The following is a 13,436-nucleotide window of genomic DNA, read 5'->3' as shown; positions in this document are numbered from 1 at the left end:
GTTGATGTGACTCCGTCCAAGACTCCTCCGCCCAAGACGATCGTATCTACCTCGTCCCAACCTTCCCAAAAGGCATCTTCAAACATTATTGAGAATGAAGATCTAGCATGGGAGCGCTTCCAGAACGCTATCACAGACGAGGATATAAACACCTGCTATGACATGTCTTTAAAGGATTTTGAACACTCTGGTGTTCATGATCTTTTTAAGGTATGTAAACATATTTTTACCTCGTCTTTATTATTTGAAGATTTTTTTTTCTCTTTTTATTTGTTAATTGTTATTATTGTTTTTGTAGGCCATGTCCAAATTCATAGCGGCGTCTAGGCAAGCTACTAGGTTGGATAGGATGAGAATCATGCTAGAGACCAGAATAAAGGAAGTGAAGGACGCGTTGAAAAAATGAGCTGAAGTAGCTGCTAAAGCTAAGGAAGAGATGAAGGAGGCACATAACCTGGTTGAGGAGTTGAGAGCTGATGCAGTGGAGAAAGATACTCGTCTTGAACATATACAGAAGAAGAATGACGAGCTGAGTACTCTTTTCACCAAGGCAAAAGAAGATGCAGTGACCGAGTTTAAGGCGTCCAAGCAATACACTGATCTTCTAGACACCAATTATGCAGCAGGCTTTGAAGACTTTGGGATGGATGCTATGGAAAACTTCCCTGAAGTGGACTTCAGCTCCATTAAACTTAACCTGAATGCTGCTACCAGCTCTCTCCTTCAAACAGGTTCTGAAGACGCCAATATTGAGGACGATGCTACAACCCTTCCTCCTCAAGACGCCTCCAATGATAATGCTCCCCAGACTTAAGAAATGTTTCAATGTTTTGTACCTTTTTTTTTTTTTTTTGTTTTTTTTGTTTTTTTAAAATTTGGTCCATTGTTTTAGGACCTTTCTATGTAATGCAAGTACACTAGGCTAGTCCATAGTTTAAGGACGAGCTTTCGCAAAACTCAAGTTTTAACTTTACAAGGGTGTTTGGACATTGGTTGTCTGCCCTTGAAACAGTTGAATGAATGATGTTACTTTTCTTTAACATATGCATGGACGAGAGTCTTTATTTTCATATGCTAGACCTTATGCTTAGCTCGTCCATATTTCATATATTTTTACCATTTTTATTGGAATTTCACTAAGTGTGATTTATCCATATGAAGTAGTAATTCAGCATTATTCATCTTTTGACTTAGCTAATCTTCGTCCTGAGACTCTGCATTTTTACTCGTCCATGGACCGAAATGTTTTTGGTTTCAAAGATACTCGTCTATGCATTTCCTCTTCCATAACTAGGTCATGCATAATATTTTACTTCGTCCATTGTATGGATGAGTAAATGTTAATCTTACTCACTGGCGTAAGTTTTACCTCGTCCTTTTATTTGGACGAGTTTGCCTGGATGACATCAGTTTTACCTCGTCCTTTCATTTGGACGAGTTTGCCTGGATGGCATAAATTTTACCTCGTCCTTTTATTTGGACGAGTTTGCCTGGATGGCATAAATTTCACTTCGTTCTTTTATTTGGACGAGTTTGCCTTCGCTTTTCTTAAGAAAAGTTTGGCGATACATCTCCGCGTCTAGAGAATTTTCTCGTCTTGAGCTTTTAGCTTTTAGCTACATGAAAATCAATACTCCACACAACATTATATACATAACATAAAAGTATTGTTTAAAGACGAGGCATATACTTAGAGTTTTTATGCCTTCTAGAAATATAAGTACAAACCAAACCATAACTCTGTCTATGACTTAAATATAATAACAAAGCAATATTAGACAAATAAGTCTTTATGTAGTCCTCAGTTCAGGCTCGTCCAGAATTACTCGCCCAGGTTGGCCTTTCATTGATAGTATCTCCTCAGATGCTCAACATTCCAAGGATGCTCCAACCTCCTCCCGTCCAGGGCTTCCAAGTAATAGGATCCTTGTTTTTTACAGTTGATAACTCTGTAAGGGCCTTCCCAATTAGGTCCCAACTTCTCATGAGCTAGGTTCTTTGTTGTTAAGGAAACCCTTTTCGGGACGAGGTCGCCTATGTCAAACCGCCTTGGCTTTACCATTGCATCATATTGCCTAGCCATAAGATTTTTGTACCTTGCCATCCTTTGTTCAGCGTCCATCCTTACCTCGTCTATTAGATCAAGGTTCAAATGGAGTTGCTCCTCGTTATCTTTGTCCTGATAAGTTGCCACCCTATGATTGGCCATGTGCACTTCTGCAGGTATGACTGCTTCTGTTCCATAGGCTAGCTTGAAAGGAGTTTCTCCTGTAGGAGTTCTCATTGTCGTCCTATATGCCCATAGAATACCTGGTACTTCGTCTAGCCATACTCCCTTTGCTCCCTCAAGCTGAGTCTTGATTATTTTTAACAAGGATCGATTTGCAACTTCAGCCTGGCCATTTGCTTGTGGGTGGGTGGGTGAGGAGTAGTGATTCTGAATCCCGAAGTGTATGCAAAAATCTTTGAAGAGTGCGTTGTCAAATTGTCGTCTGTTATCGGATACCAACATCCTGGGCATGCCAAACCTACACACAATGTTCTTCCATGCAAAGTTCTTGACATTTTGTTGTGTGATATTAGCTAAAGGTTTTGCTTCTACCCACTTGGTGAAATAATCGATACCAACCACAAGAAATTTCATTTGCCTTACGCCTATTGGAAAAGGACCCAGGATGTTTAGTCCCCATTGCGCGAAGGGCCATGGGGCCGTCATTGGAGTTAGGTACTCTGATAGTTGTCTGGGGACATTACTGAACCGTTGGCATTGATTGCAGACCTTGACATAGGCCTTAGCATCAGCTTGCATATTTGGCCAGTAATATTCTGCACGGACGACTTTGTGGACGAGTGATCTGGCTCCTAAATGATTGTCACATGCTCCCTCATGAATTTCTCTGAGTACATAGTTTGCTTCGTCTGGAGCCAGACACCAGAGATAAGGCTGGGAAAAGCCTTTTTTGTATAGAGCCTCGTCCATAAGAACGTACCTGGCTGACCTTACCCTCAGCTTTCTTGCTTCGTCTTTTTCTTCTGGAAGTCGTCCATCTTTTAAGTATGATACAATTGGAGCCATCCAATTTTCTCTGCTCTGCACCTATTGCACTTCTAGGATATCTATACTCGGCATATACTGAATCTCATCAAACTCGTTGACGGCTTCACTTGCCGAAGCTTCTTTCGCTAAGGTATCTGCTTCCATATTCTCCTCCCTTTTGATTTGAACGAAGTTAGTTTCCCCAAATTTTTTCATAAGTCGCATCACCCTATTAAGATACTTCCTCATTCATTCTTCCTTAGTCTCATACATCCCATTCACCTGGCCTATGATTAGCTGAGAATCTCCCAAGACGAGTATTGACTTTGCTTCCATGGACTTGGCCAATTCCAGCCCTTTGAGAAGAGCTTCTTACTCAACTTCATTATTGGTTGCTTGGTACTGCAAGCGAACTTTGTGTTTCAGTTTATCCCTTTCCGGAGATTGCAAGACCACACTTATTCCTCCGACGTGCTGTGTAGACGATCCATCCACATGGACAATCCATTTCTGGTTGCGTTCCGTCTTACTTACATCATCATAACTTGGGGTGAACTCTACAATGAAGTCTGCCAGAGCTTGAGCTTTTATGGCATGCCTAGGTTGGTACTTTATGTCGAATTCACTGAGCTCGACAGTCCATTGAATCAATAGTCCTGCAGCCTCCAATTTGTTCATTGCTTTCTTGAGTGGGTGATTCGTCATGACATTGATGACATGAGTTTGGAAGTAATGCCTTAGTTTTTTGGAGACTGTTATTAGTGCGAAAGCCAACTTCTCCATTAGGGGATATCGTCCTTCTGCTCCCCTAAGTGCCTTACTTATATAGTACACTGGCTTTTGTATTTTCCCTTCCTCTCTTATCAATGTTGAGCTCACGACATGTGGGGTTACTGCTAGGTATAAAAACAGCTCCTCTCCTGTCACGGACGGACTTAGCAATGGAGCCGTAATGAGGTACGTTTTCAAGTCTTGAAAGGCTCTCTGGCACTCGTCTGTCCACTCAAATGCTTTCTTTAGAATCTTGAAAAATGCTAAACACTTGTCAGTAGTTTTAGAAACAAACCTGTTAAGGGCAGCAACTCGTCCGGTAAGAGACTGGACTTCTTTGATACTCTGTGGAGGCTTCATATCTAGAATTGCTTTAATCTTTTCTGGGTTTGCCTCAATCCCTCTGTGTGAAACCATGAAACCAAGGAATTTCCCTGAAGATACTCCAAAAGCACATTTGCTAGGGTTCAACTTCATGTGATACTGCCTTAGTGTGTCAAACGTTTCCTGCAGGTCGTCTAGATGCCTTCCCTCGTCTTGAGTTTTCACTAGCATGTCATCCACGTAAACTTCTACATTCTGCCCGATCTGTGGACGAAACATATGGTTAACCAGTCTTTGATATGTTGCTCCAGCATTTTTGAAACCGAAGGGCATTACTTCATAACAGAATAATCCCTGGCTAGTGACGAAGGACGTCTTCTCCTGATTGGCCTCGTTCATCCTTATTTGGTTGTATCCTGAAAAAGCATCCATGAAGCTGAGTAATTTATGGCCCGCGGTGGAATCCACCAATTGGTCAATGCGCGGCAATGGATAACTATCCTTGGGGCAGGCCTTGTTGAGATCGGTAAAGTCTACACACATCCTCCATTTGCCGTTTGCCTTTTTGACCATCACCACATTGGCCAATCAATCTGGATAGTATACTTCTCGTATAAATTTCGCAGCCATCAGCTTCTAAACCTCGTCTCTGATAGCCTCATCTCTCTCCAGAGCAAACACCCTTTTCTTTTGTCGAACTGGCTTTGAGGTAGGACATACATTTAGACGGTAAGTAATGACACTAGGGTCTATACCTGGCATATCCTCATGAGTCCAAGCGAATACATCAGTGTTTTTTCTCAGAAACTGGATGAGGTCCTCCTTAATCTTTTCTTCTAGATTTGCCCTAATCCTGGTACACCTCTTAGGATTTGTCTCGTCTAAAGAAACATCTTCTAACACTTCAGCAGGTTCTGTTACGACTCTCTTTTCTTCAATATTCATGGCTTGGATTTGTTTGTCCATTGCCAACATTGCCAAGTAACACTTTCTTGCTGCTAGTTGGTCTCCATGCACTTGTCCTACTCCTTGCTCGGAAACTTAACCGACAGGTGATAAGTGGATGTTACAGCCTTCCAACTGTTTAAAGTCAGTCTTCCAATTATAGCATTGTAGGAGGATGAACAATCTACCACAAGGAAGTTCACCTCCTTGGTAACTTGCTGCGGGTATACCCCCACTATCATTGGTAATGAAATACTGCTCACAGGTTGTACCTTCATTCCACTAAAACCTACTAGGGGGGAGCTCGCTGGTCGGAGCTAGTCTCGTCCTAACCTCATCTGTTGAAAAGCTGGATAATACAAAATATCAACTGAACTTCTATTATCTACAACACCCTTCTAGTCTTGTAGTCAGCAATAAGGAGGGTGATGACAATAGCATCGTCATGAGAGTGATGAATTCTCTCTGCATGCTCGTCCGTGAAGGTGATCGCTTGCTCGTCCGTAGTCCTTGTGCTCGGTGATCATCCAAAGAGTTGAACGTTCTGCACTGCTTTTAAGTATGCTTTCTTTGACTTGGACGACTGTCCTGTAGAACTTCCCCCTAGGATGATTCTTATTTCTCTGAGCGGTGGTCGTGATGATTCCTCTACCTTCCCTTTCAATTTCTCGTCCTTGTGGTCTCGTCCAAGGAAATTTCTCATCTTCTCTTGTCTGAGGAGATTCTCAATCTGCTGCTTCAAATCGAAGCATTCGTCTATGTCATGCCCATGATCTCTATGGAAGCGACAATACTTATTCCTATTGTGCTTGTTGGGATTTCCTTTCATCTTTTTTGGCTACTTTAAGGAAGGCTCGTCTTTGATTTGCATAAGGACTTGCTCGAGTGGCACGTTTAAAGGGGTGTACTGTTGATTCCGCGCTGAAGGACCTGCCTTCTTCTCTCCGTCTTTCTTATCCTCTGTTCGCGGACGAGGACCTTGTTTAAAGTGACGAGCAGGGTTTGTTTCCATTCTTTCAGCTCTCTTCCTCTTCTTAGCTATGATTGCGTCCTCTGCATTCATGAAATTTTGGGCAGAATGGACGAGTTCGGTCATGGACTGAGGTTCTTTTTCATAAAGTTTATGTATGAACAAGTCGGAGTTGACCCCATTATGGAAAGCTGCCAACAATAACTTGTCATCCACCTTGTCCACGGTTAAGGCCTCCCTGTTGAAGCGTGTGATAAAGGATCGCAAGCTTTCATTCTCCCCTTGCTCTATAGTCAATAAACTGGATGAGGAACGCTTGTGCCTTTGTCCCTCAATGAAATTATTAACAAACAATTTGCTTAACTCCTCAAAAGAACTTACTAAATTTGGGGGTAGTTTGCCGAACCAGACTCGCGCGGGTCCCTTGAGGGTGGTGGGGAAGGCTCTACACATTATCTCATCTAGAACCCCTTGAAGGTGCATGGTAGTTTTGAAGGTGGTGATATGGTCAAATGGGTCACGCGTCCCATTATATGAATCCAAGGAAGACATCTTGAATTTCGGAGGCAAAGGATGACCATTGATAGGGGCTGTGAAGGGGGAGTCTGTTCGGTGAACCAGGTCCCCTACAGGATTTGTTCTTCTCATGTTTTCCCTCATCTCAGCCATAACTTTCCTCATTTGATCCATCTCCCTTTCTAAGTGTGGCACTCTTCTTGGTGCATTACCCCTCGATTGGCTTTCTGATTCCACATTTCTTCCATCTGCTTGGTTCTGACCATGCTCTTCTCCATAGACCTCCTGACCCTCTAAGGTTAATTTTCCTTCTCAATTCCTGGTTCTGGCGGGTTAATTCCGCCATGGCTGCAGCCATAGACTGCATGTGTTGAACTGATGAAGGTTGCATTGCAGGCGTCGATTGACGGTCATGATGAGGGTTGCTAGAGGCATCTCTACTCTATTGAGGGCCTGGACTGGTAGCCCTTTATCTTGTCTGGACCATTTCAGTCCTTTGTCGGAGAAAGAGATTGCAGAATTCAACGATGAAACTTAAACGTAAAAAATTCTATCTTCTTTCCCACAGATGGCGCCAACTGATGAATCCAATGAATCAGTAGGCTAAAATTTCTGGACGTAATGATCTACAAGCCAAATCTTGAAGAAAACAAACAACAAGTCAGAGGATACTGGTGGAGGCCGGCCAAAAATCCTCCGATGGTGAAGTTAGTGAATTCTCAATTCTCAGGAAGGGAATGAATTTTTGGATGGAAAATTTCTGAGTTACCTCTTGCGTTTCAATAAAAGAGCCTTTATATAGTGTTTTCTGAGGCAGTTATTTCTCCAAGCATTGTGTAGTTTGGAAGATTCTGAGGTAACTCCCCTAAGTGCTTTGGAGGTTACTTCATTTGGGTTCTATTGATTATGCTCGTTTTCAAAGAAGGAACGGTTACATTCTAATAGAAAAGCGGAGTGCAGAGGATATTTTCAGGACCCTCGTCCATCTTGCTAGTTTGATGGACAAGTGATTCCTCGGACGACCTCGTCCATTTGGACAGACGGATGGATGAACTTACAACAAATGGGGTTGCTTTCTTGTGGACGAGCTATATGGACGAGTTTAGCAGTTGGTTTTTTTGGTGACACCATCATATAGTTTTTTGACAAATAAAAACATTAGAAAATGTTTATATATAAAAAATTATATCAATTTTGAATTTATTAGGCTTTTGACAAATTTATTTAATACATATATTTTTGTAATGTCATATGTATCATGTTTATTTTGAATTCGCGTATCAATGTTGATATTTATGAATATTGGCTTCATTTTTTTTTTTTTTTGGCATAATATGTTTGGCACATTCCTTAGGAAGTTTTTAGTTCTTTTGACCACTCTTAAATCAACTCTCAAGTACCAAGTGAAAATGTTTTGCAGATGAATATGTTAAATTTTTAGTAATTAAATTGAAGAGCATGTGCCAAACTAACAAGTATTTCAACATGCAAAAAAATAAATCTAATAAATAAACTATTCATTGAGTGGATTATAATGCCCAAGGTTTATATAATCTGGGAGAATAAAACAATTTATTAATTGAAATTGTCATATAAATTTGATTTTAGAACTTAAATCCCAATCGATCAACTAATAGAATCCACTACATCCCCTATGTGGGAGTATACAAATGAATGAAATTTATGGTTTGTGTTAGTGTATGGAGAAGCAACATTGTAGCAACAAGAAATGAAATCATTGCCCAAGGACTACTGAAATAATTGCGCTTTAGTTTTGCAATCCATACTTCTAACGTATACTACAGTGCATTTCAAATTGTTGAAGATTTTAGAGTAATTCATTAGATGAGTTGATGAAGTAACCAAGCTTGAATATCAAGGAGATTGCTTAGTAATCACCAAATCCAATATTCCACAATTCATTTGAGATGCACCAGTTCAACATCATGGCAATATTGCTTATATGTAATTAGATTTCGAAAGTTACTCTTTGTTCAATCCTCAAATGTCAAAGTTGGGATTTCCATTACCTAATTTCTAAACTTTATATAAACTATTTTTCATTTCAATGTTTTCGTAAATTCGGATTTGGCCCTATGAAGTAGTGTGACACAAGGCATTGACTCCTAGTTCTTTAAATTATGTACTTGTTAGGTTCTAAAGATTTAGGATTTGATGTATTTAGAACTCTAATGTGTAATGTTGGCAAACCATGATCAAAACAATATGTTTAGTCTTATTTAGGCTTGCTCAAAGTTGTGTAATTCATGTAAAGTTGGAATTAAGTGGTTGCAGAAAGTATTAGTGACTTTCGGCCTGACTCGATCGATTGAAGCTTAGACTCGATTGATCGAAGGTCGGGCAGAAAGTTTTTTCTGTAGAATTTCCAACTCAGCCCAAGCCTATTAAGGATTAGGGTTTCAAATCTAATTCTCCTAGTATATAAAGAAAACCCTAGCCATGTTTTGGAGGGCAGTTCGTGTGGCTTTGGTTGTATTGTTGCTCATATTTTGCGGTTTATGTGAATCTCTTGTGAGATACTTGAGGAGCTTTCCTTCACATAAATTTAGGGTTTTCAAGGTAGAGATAATATCAACATCTTGATGATCAACTCAGTTGCTGCCATTGGAGCTTAAAGAAACACAAGGAGGGATGCTTGTATCTTGATTGGAAAATCCAAGAAAGAAGGAGTCAGTGGATTCGGAGCTTGCACGTGGTCGTGTCAGTAAGTTCTACTGGTGGGTAGCATTAGGAAGTCGAGCGTGGGTGCTTGTAAGTCCTTTTGTATGAACTTCAATTCTTTCAGATAGTGGATTCAAGTTTACCTTGAGGATAGCTAGGTCAAATCCTCCTCAGGTTTTTACTGTGTGGTTTCCTGGGTCATCATATTATTGTGTTATTTACTTTTCCACTACTTTATATTCTTGATATGATTGTGTGTTTGTGTTAACCTAGATTTGCATAATTTGACTAAATTAATCATTTGGCTAATAAACTAGGTTAATCAAATTGTTGTGTTTTAAGAGGTCTAAAAACTGTTCAAGTGGTATCAAAGCAGGTAGCTCTTCTGTTTTAGATCTTTTGATCTAAGAGCTGATCCTTGACCCCTGTTATCATGGATAATTTGAAATGTATGTTTGTGATGATTTGAATAAAAAGGACACTGTTGTTTCTGTTGATTTTATTGATGTCTGTGAAACTCTTCGTAAGGAATTATCTAAATTTTTGAAAATTTCTAAGAAATTTAAAGAAGAGTTAAAATTGGCTAATCTTGAAAAAGAGGAACTGATTGTTAGATTAGATGAATCTAATAAAAAGAATGAATTTTTGAGAAATCAAATTTCCTCTCAAGATGAGAAGATGAAAAGCTTGGAACAAAAGTTAGTTGAATCTAAAGTTAAAATTAAAAATTTGACTAGTATCAAGCCTGTTGTTGATAACAGAAGTGTTTCTGTTTCTCTTAAGCCTAAAACTAAGAAAGTTTATATCCCTCATTTCAAGAGGAATAATAAAGAAAAGGTTTATTTTGCTAGGTTAGAGAAAGGTAAAAGTTCTGATGTAGATGCTGAAGTGTCTAAACCTATTACTAGAGAGCATAATAAATTTGTTTTTGTGCATACTTGTCACCTTTGTGGTGTTGTTGGTCATATTAGACCAAATTGTTCTTTGTTGAGGCAAAAACTGAAATCTGAGACTAGATTTGTTGTTAGGAATACTGATCTTCCTAAATTTGTTCTTGTCTGCCACTTTTGTGGTGTCCATGGTCACATTCGTCCTAATTGTCATAAGTTGAAATTTAAACATTCTATATGTCAATCTAGGATATGTGATGATATTTCTCTTGCCATAAGTCCATATAAATTGTTTCATATTCTTTTGAAAAAATTGAGTTTGTTGGCTTGTGAAAGAAATTTGCGGGATTTTAGTCTTTCTCAGAAGATTGGTGTAATTCCTCAAATACCCTCTGCTTCTCATGGATTTTCACCTACAAAGCCGAAGAATCGTGCTATATGGGTGAAAAAAGATTCTTTAAGGTGAGTGTTGCTGACTTGTCCCTGATTTAATTCTTTCAATTAATTGTGGACATGTTTTGTTTTTGTTTTTGATTGTTTTGTTTTTTTTATTTAAAAAAAAATCCAAAAACATTGAAAAATTTTCAAAAAGACAAAAATATTTTTTTGAGTCTTGTTTTATTTTTCTTGAGGATTACATGAATTATGATATCTCTCTTTTGATTTAGAACATGCTTGACATTGTGGAGAAACTTAAATAGTATGTGTTATATAAGTGCTAAACTATTTTTGATTTTGTGTGAGTATGTACTAATTTGTACATGTACTCATGGGTTAATTAAGAAATTGATATTTCTTATTTGTGTACCCTCTATAGCTTAGTGAAGCACTATCATGCATAGCTTTGCATTGTTCATTTAGTATAATGTGTGCTTTTTGTTTTTGGTCATAAAATTTGTTTTAAACCAAAAAGTTTGTTATTTGTTTTGCATTAATTTTTCTTGGATTTGAAATCAAGGTTGGCCACCTTATCTTTACATAACAAGTTTATATACCTTGTTTAGCTTTGATGAGCTTATTTATTGCACTTTACTAGTTGAGTTTTGTAGTGCATGTTGTGTGGGAAGATGTTTATAGTTTTTGATCACATGATCTTGATCTTGAAGTTACATGTCTTTGACTGTCGGACTTAACCCTTTTGAGAAATGCATAAATAACCATCTCACCACTGTTCCCTAGCCAATCATGAACACCTTAGTGCATATCGTAAGATTCTGTGCTCGAGAAAGTGTAGCACATGCACAAAAAGAACATGAGGTGTAGCCTCGGTTTAATTGCTTAATGCTTAAAATTGGTGTGTACTATTAGACTTGATGCCAAATCACATAATTAAAATTGGTATGTATATTATGAGGCAAAATTCAAGAAACTTACATGATTGCAAGCTTATGTTCTAGGAGATGTGAGAATTATATGATGTAACTCTTTAGGTGATAGTCTCTTTTAAATTCTATGTGATGAATTTTGTAGACTTTGTGATTGATTGTTATTCACATATCACCTTACATGTATCTTAACCTTTTGCTAGTTGCACACATTACACAAGTTACTCTTTACTAAATTTGGTACATTATATTGTGTGTGATTTTGTTGTGGCCATCCAAGATTAATAGTTCCTTGATCTTAATGCAAAATGTGTTTAAAGTTCGAGATATTGGAAATTCTAGAGCTTGAATATACCCGAATTGGGGATTTGTTCAAATTGGGTTTAATTGATGAAATTGGCTTGTTGATTTGATGTGGCGAGCTTACAAGAACATCCTCTCAATTAAAAATCACCTAAAAGCTAGGGGAGTGGGAAAATTGATTGTTCACGTGTTCGTTAGGGGGAAAAAATTATTTCAATATTCATCTGCAAGAAGAAAAATAATTTGAATCCTTTTTTATGAAAAAATAATTTGATTTTTATAACCTACAATTGCAATATTAAGATTGAGAAAAGCCAACTGTGCTACCCATGCCCTTATTGCCTGGACTCCTTTTTGTAATGATTTTATTTTTGGGGCCTTCCCCATCTTCAGTTTTCCAGTCCACATTAAAATTTTAATGTTGTTTATGATTTCAAAACATTTTGGTCATAATCATGTACTCCTTATAGCAAATACTGTAATCTTGCACTTGCACGCAAGATGCATCCGATCAGTTGCTATATTTATTCAAATAATTCATGTGTTTCTTTGTTGAATTAAGTATTGATTACATGGAGTGGTTTAAAAAAAAATTTCAGTTGCATATCCTCCACCTTCAACCGCGCCAACTTATTAAGTAGCTTCACCACCGGCTGGTTATCCTACAAAAGATGGCTCCGGATACTCTCAAAATCCTCCTCCTCCGGTGGAAACTAAGTCTAGGGGTGATGGGTTTTGGAAGGGATGGTAAGCCTCTTCTCTCTCTCTCTCTCTCTCTCTCATTTATTTATCTATTCATTACCTTTTGATTTACATATTATGTATATGTTTATTTTATGCATAGATGACATACATAATAATGATCTATCTATTTGTTTGATATATGCAGTTGTGCTGCCTTGTGTTGCTGCTGTGTGCTGGATGCATGCTTCTGAGGGTTGACAGCATTCTAGCTAGAGGCCTGAGGCCATTATTCTTTTATTTGATCTCACCCCTTTTTTTTCGTCAATAAGATATTTATACTGAGTTTGTATTCTTATGATGTGAGGAATGGACCATTGGATATTTGTCCGATTCTTTATCTTGACATAGTTATCTTTACATTGTTATTATCGCATTGTTTTCGTTTTAATTAGTGCCTAAGTGGTTGATTTGCTGTCCTTGTATTGTTGTAGTAATTAATATTATTATACAATTGATTTATTTTTTTTAATATATATGTCCTTGTATTGTTGTAGTAATTAATATTATTATACAATTGATTTATTTTTTTTAATATATAGATTCTCTCTCTCTCTCTCTCTCTCTCTCTTCTAGTCCAGTCCATTTAAACAGCACGCTTTCTATAACTTTGAATTGTAAATTTGATATACACAAGCGTAGTCTATGTGAAAAGCAATAAGTCTAATGAGTCACGAGACTTGACACAATGGGTCTATTTTTTTTTTAAAGACAGTTTTAACCTACGGTGATTGCTCTTGATGATATAATTCTTTATCATTAGACTAAGACATCAATTAATTTTTTAGTGTAGGTAGAGATCGAACTCTATATATTATATTTTATTTGACAATAGGAGACTTTATTAGTTGAACTAATAGACACCCACACAATAGGGCCAATTTGCTCATAAGGTGTGTATTTTAGTGTTTAGTGTGTCAAATGCTAAAATT

The 13,436-nt window shown here is 38.0% G+C and overlaps 1 protein-coding gene and 2 long non-coding RNA genes across 3 annotated transcripts; 2 read left to right on the top strand and 1 right to left on the bottom strand.

The window, feature by feature from the left end:
• Positions 1–115: 115 nt before the first annotated feature.
• LOC136062664 (uncharacterized) lies at positions 116–1,070 on the top strand. Its single transcript, XR_010624395.1, has 2 exons — positions 116–210; positions 299–1,070. It is a non-coding gene; the product is annotated as an uncharacterized LOC136062664 (long non-coding RNA).
• Positions 1,071–5,915: 4,845 nt separating this feature from the next.
• Positions 5,916–6,737, bottom strand: LOC136062656 (uncharacterized). Its single transcript, XM_065761988.1, has one exon. The coding sequence runs from the start codon at positions 6,735–6,737 to the stop codon at positions 5,916–5,918; it is 822 nt and encodes a 273-aa protein (XP_065618060.1).
• A 5,201-nt stretch (positions 6,738–11,938) lies between these two features.
• Positions 11,939–12,973, top strand: LOC111989387 (uncharacterized). Its single transcript, XR_010624385.1, has 2 exons — positions 11,939–12,510; positions 12,653–12,973. It is a non-coding gene; the product is annotated as an uncharacterized LOC111989387 (long non-coding RNA).
• The last annotated feature ends 463 nt before the right edge of the window (positions 12,974–13,436 follow it).

Source organism: Quercus suber, unplaced genomic scaffold (assembly GCF_002906115.3).
Source record: "Quercus suber isolate HL8 unplaced genomic scaffold, Cork oak 2.0 scaffold_437, whole genome shotgun sequence".
Lineage (NCBI taxonomy): Eukaryota > Viridiplantae > Streptophyta > Magnoliopsida > Fagales > Fagaceae > Quercus > Quercus suber.
Note: the sequence above shows the minus strand (reverse complement) of the source record. Positions and strands in the feature narration are given on the sequence as shown.